This window comes from Symphodus melops (assembly GCF_947650265.1).
Source record: "Symphodus melops genome assembly, chromosome: 1".
In the NCBI taxonomy this organism is placed as follows: Eukaryota; Metazoa; Chordata; class Actinopteri; order Labriformes; family Labridae; genus Symphodus; species Symphodus melops.
In genome coordinates, this window is record NC_136691.1 from 54304247 (window position 1) to 54309246 (window position 5000).

The 5000-nt window shown below is 44.3% G+C and overlaps 1 protein-coding gene across 1 annotated transcript in view; it reads left to right on the forward strand.

Annotated features, from left to right (window-relative positions):
- Positions 1 to 3121, forward strand: part of inpp5jb (inositol polyphosphate-5-phosphatase Jb) — a gene marked incomplete at its 5' end in the record, with an annotated part of 4822 nt that extends 1701 nt beyond the window's left edge. Inside the window, 5 exons of the mRNA XM_079359616.1 lie at positions 3 to 200; positions 737 to 874; positions 1562 to 1645; positions 1752 to 1856; positions 2049 to 3121. Coding sequence (XP_079215742.1) covers positions 3 to 200; positions 737 to 874; positions 1562 to 1645; positions 1752 to 1856; positions 2049 to 2375 — 852 coding nt within the window. The 3' untranslated portion in view covers positions 2376 to 3121. The remainder of the gene's footprint in view (positions 1 to 2; positions 201 to 736; positions 875 to 1561; positions 1646 to 1751; positions 1857 to 2048) is intronic.
- Positions 3122 to 5000: the final 1879 nt, after the last annotated feature.

Sequence of the window (5000 nt, forward strand, 5' to 3'; positions counted from 1 at the left end):
AGCGTAAACCAGCTTGGACTGACCGCATCCTGTGGCGTCTGCGAGCCACTGCGCCTGCAGGAGCTGCTCTCAGCGCGGGGAAGAGGGCGTCCATGTCGGGTCTGACCAGCGGGACCAAAGTGACGCAGCACTACTACAGAAGCTACATGGAGTACACCGTCAGCGACCACAAACCAGTGTCCTCCATCTTTACCCTGCAGGTCAGACATCTTTGTTTTTATTTTTGATGCGTCCACCGCTACGGAAATCGCCGCTCATGATTTGTTGAATTTGGTTTATTGAACATGAACAAATGTTTTTCAAAAATTTGTATTTCACCAACCTGGAGCAGCAGTCGTACTCGTGTTTAATCCAATTTCTACAATAACAATAAAACCTTTCAGTTCAGTGTAAGAGCAGTCACAGGTGTCCACTCACGGCCTCAGCGTTAGAGCGCCTCCTACTGGCGCTTATTGTTGCTTGGTTACAAAAAGCTGGCTCATTGCACCGCAGCTTCCCTCTGTAGGAACCAAAAGGTCTAGGGGTTAAATTTCCAAGAAAGCAGAAACACGATCTAAAACAATCTTGGACCTTTTAAAGGATGCGTTACATTAGTTTGTCCTCCGGCCGCTGTTGTTGAGGACGGTGATTCCTTCGCTGCAGTCAGTGGAGACGGCGATGTTACGTCACTCCTTCTGCGCGCCCAACAGAACTCCATGTTTTTATCTGCGTGTCCTTGTGCACATTTCCTCTACAGTTCCCGTACAAGGTGGACGTTCCCCTGGTCACCATCTTTGTGGAGGACGAGTGGAACAGCATCCCCGATGCCGTCGTTAAATTCAAACTGACCCCAAACTTTCCTCGCAGCTCCTGGGACTGGATCGGCCTGTACAAGGTAACGCATGAGCTCTTCCGTTTTCACAGACGCACTCCGGAAAATATGGAGATTATTACAGTGAGGACTGCTCCGGGGAGGAGGAGGAGGAGGGGGGGGGTCCTTAAAGTCCCCTATACAATTCTATAATGACAATATGTACCTTCATATCGATGCTACAAGTCGGTATCACAGTATGAACAAAACAGCGGAGAACTGACTCCTCCCCTTCTCCAGATAATGTCCCGCTGCGTCAGGTCTGACAGGAGAAACTCGGGGTAAAGTCAGAGTGAAAAGTCTAGCTGTTTGTGTTCACATCCGCGGCTCCTCCTGCAGAGTTTGTCGTGAGTTTTCTGCCTATAAGATTTCAAGATCAGTAGTTCAGTCTGTTCACTTCTAGTTTCGGATTTCGTCCTGCTGCAAACGAACATTGAACGCAGAAATATAATTTAAATGTTTAATGCTGAGGAACTTCAAAAGAACAAGAAATAAAAAACGATACAATATTTAAGATATGTGCAAAGAACAAACTTACAGGAGTGCTTAGACATAGCTGTGTGCATCAATGTGACGCACACACACTCATTAAGTAGCTTAGCATTAATGTGATTCTAAGTGGCCTCTGAAGACTCGTTTTCAGACAATCAGTCAGGGCTCGCATGGCGTTTTTAGTAGCGTCGGTCTGTGATTGTGCTGCTGCCCCCTCAGGTGGGCTTCAAACACCACAAGGACTACGTGGGCTACGTGTGGGCCAAGCAGGAGGAGAACGATTTTCTCCGACAGGAACAGCAGGTAAACGTGGACGACATGAACCCGATTCATCCTCTCAGATCTTTTCTTTTTGTTTGTTTCTTTTCTTTTTTTTTCCACCTTTTAATGGATGTTAACTCTTCTCCAGGTAACCTTTACCGAGGAGGAACTGCCCAAAGGCTCGGGGGACTTTATCTTGGGTTACTATAGCAACAACATGAGCACCATCGTGGGTGTAACGGAGCCATTTCAGGTAATCACAGGCCTGACGCTGCTTTGTGTAGGTCAGAACCATCAGGTGCATTATGTCTCCGAGGCTGACTCGACATCTGTCGCATGTTTTCTCTGCATCTGCTGACATTTAGCTTCTCGCTCTCCACCGTCCCTCCTCCTCCTCCGTCCCGCTCTAATCCTCTTTTTTTTATTTTTATAAATCTCTCCTCAGATCCAGCTCCCCACCACAGGTACTGACCACAGTTCTTCGGACAGCTCTGACTTCAGCTCAGAAGACGACAGCACTGTTGTCCACATGAAGACGAGGTCACGCAGCCCCAGCCCACGCAAAAAACACCGGGGCCATCGCGGCGGCGGCGGCGGCCACAGCCACAGCCACAGCCGCTCCAGCAGCCCCGCTCCACCCAAAGTCAAGGAGCCCGAAGTCGCTGATGGAGCTCCGTCTGACGGCACGGCAGCAGCCGAGTGCGACGCCGCAGCACATCCAGCAGGGGGCAGCAGCAGCCAAGGGAAAGACACGGGGGACGCAGGGGTGTGATGCTCAAGCCAGTCCTGCTGTTATCACAGGTTACATAGCCAACTGTTGTGTCTTTTATCACATACATCCACCACACTGTATGTTTTCTGTAATGAAATGATACAGCCATCCTTTTTCAGGAACAGCCCTCCGGTTCGTCCAGAAGGCTAACTTTGCCTTGAGTTCTGAAGCTGTGCTCATCGTTTTGATTTTTTTTTTTTTTTTTTTTTTTTTTACGTTTGTGAATCTTTTCACTCGGTTCTGTTGTTCTTCTACCTTTGTCCGTTCTCAGGTGTGGACAGTACAGGGAGCTGACACCTTGCATTAAGAAATACTCAAGGATTTATAGTCAAGTAGAGGAAAAAAAAAAAAAAGAGGAAACCATCCGCCCCTGTTCTCCTGACAGTGCTTTGAAAAGTCGTGCGGTCATTTTCAGCGAACTGCATGCAAAGTGTCAGGAAACACTTGAGTTTTGACGTGTTGTAAACATCGCTCACTCATCACTCCGTTCGCTTCGCTTGTGGAACATGTGTCTCTCATGTAAACAAAGCTGCCCAGATTAATTAATGCATTTCATCCCAAATCGTTTTCTAAACATGGAGACAGCCACACAGTCTGACGCTGTCGGCCGCCCTGCTTGCTTTCTACTAAAACACGATACATTACATGCCTTTCAAAAATGATCAACCAATGAGAGTGAAGCTCTCCCAGGTTTCCCAGATCTGAACAGGACTGAAAAGGGGGATGGGGGGGGGGGGGTTCAAGGGGGTGAACGTGAGCGTAAAGGTCTTTAAATAGAGCGTCAGATCAGTGCAGTGTGTGGGAGACGAGCTGTTAGCTGACGCTGCGTAGCTGCCCTGCAGGAGCGCGTTCAGCTCTGCTGGTCACAGCGTGGCGCTCTGACACACACGCTACTGTCATGTGAGGCGAAGGGCTTTCTCACCACGCGCCAACGTTTAAACCCAGATTTCCTATAAAGTCCGGACGCTGTGTAAAATGTTCATTAAAGACGTAATGTGATGATTCGAGCTGACAATCTTTTGGTGTCTCACGATTCGATTTTGATTATTGACGCGTCGATTTAACGATTCGACAAAAATGATTCTGGATTCAAAGTTTATTTATGATTTAGTGCAAACTACATCAGGATCTACTCAAGTCATTTGTAAGACTGGTTGAATTTCTTGTTTTTGTATTTGACTTTCTACTGATTTTAAGAGCAGATGTGACGGATAAACAATTTTTTTTCTTTTAATTTGTATTTTTTAATTGATAATTTGAAATTATGAATCGATTTTAAATCTTTGAAAAGAAAGATCTCGATTTTTTTTTTTACATGAATCGATTTATTTTATTTTTTTTACCACCAATTGAAAATAGCACAAAGATGACAAATCGCATGATGAATCTGAGAAATGTGATTATTTATATGCCTGTTTTTTAATTAGATCCCAGACTGGGAGAGAGAGAGAGAGAGAAACCTCTGCACACTTCTGTTTGTTTCATGATTCATCTGTAGATATAAAATTAAATTATAATGATTATTTATTTATTTAATTTTTATTTCTCATATTAAAAAAAGTAGTTAAATGTTGAATCTTTGTTTATTCTTTTATTGTACGTGTTTTATTTTACTAAGCATTATAAATGTTAACGTGTGTTTTCCATGCTAATAAAGAGAGAGAGAGAGACGGCGAGAGATAGGGACAACAAAAACAGACAACCCTCGTGTCAACATTTGATATGTTGTCTTTGTGCGATTTTCAATCAAATATTGAGTATCAGTGTTTTGAAAGTTATCTCAGTATCTCAGTTTTTATTTGCGTTCCCTTCAACGTTCAAACTTTATTAAAAAAAAACGTGCAGGAAACGATGACACTGAATTCTTTGTCCAATCAAAGCTCCGCCTTTATGCTCGCTTGGTTGTTTTTTAAATCCGTTTTGAGTGACGCTGGCTGATAAATGATTTCAATATATCTCCCAAAAAAAAAAAATTCAAACGTCTAGCATTGAGTGCTTACACAGGGCTTAGCATCACACTGCAGGAAGCTAACATGTTCCACTACTGTGAAATATCTCAAACTAATGAAACGCTTCATCTTCTCGTATGATTTACACTTCGTGTTTCCTGTCGCTCAGACGCTCCATCGATGACGTCAGTGATCCGCTGACAGTGACTCTAGTCGCAGTAGTCGTGTTGCATAGTTACCGTGTGACCTCTGATGCACCGTCTTAGACACGTTGTACTTTCAGGCTGTTAGCGTTAGGACAGTGAACACTGTTGTAGCTGTAACCTCAGTGTGTATTCTGTGTGTGTTTTTATGGATGTATGAGTGTTTCGGACGAGGAAGCGTGTGTGTGTGTGTGTGTGTGTGTGTGTGTGTGAATGGGCTGTGACTGTTTGCATGGTTTGCTGCTGGACATACTGTACATTCCGGTACTGTGATCTTTGTGCCGTAAAAAAAAAAGTGCTGTTTTTGACTCCTCTTTGTTATAATCGTGGCTGTGAAGTAATTAGAAGAAGATTTAAAAAAAAAAAAACACACAGTGTGTGCGTAAAGTGTACGAGTTTCTCCGCGGTGTAAAAAGTGTTTAGAGGTGAAGACAACGCAGGACAACTCTCTGCTTTGCATTCGCTCGAAGTTG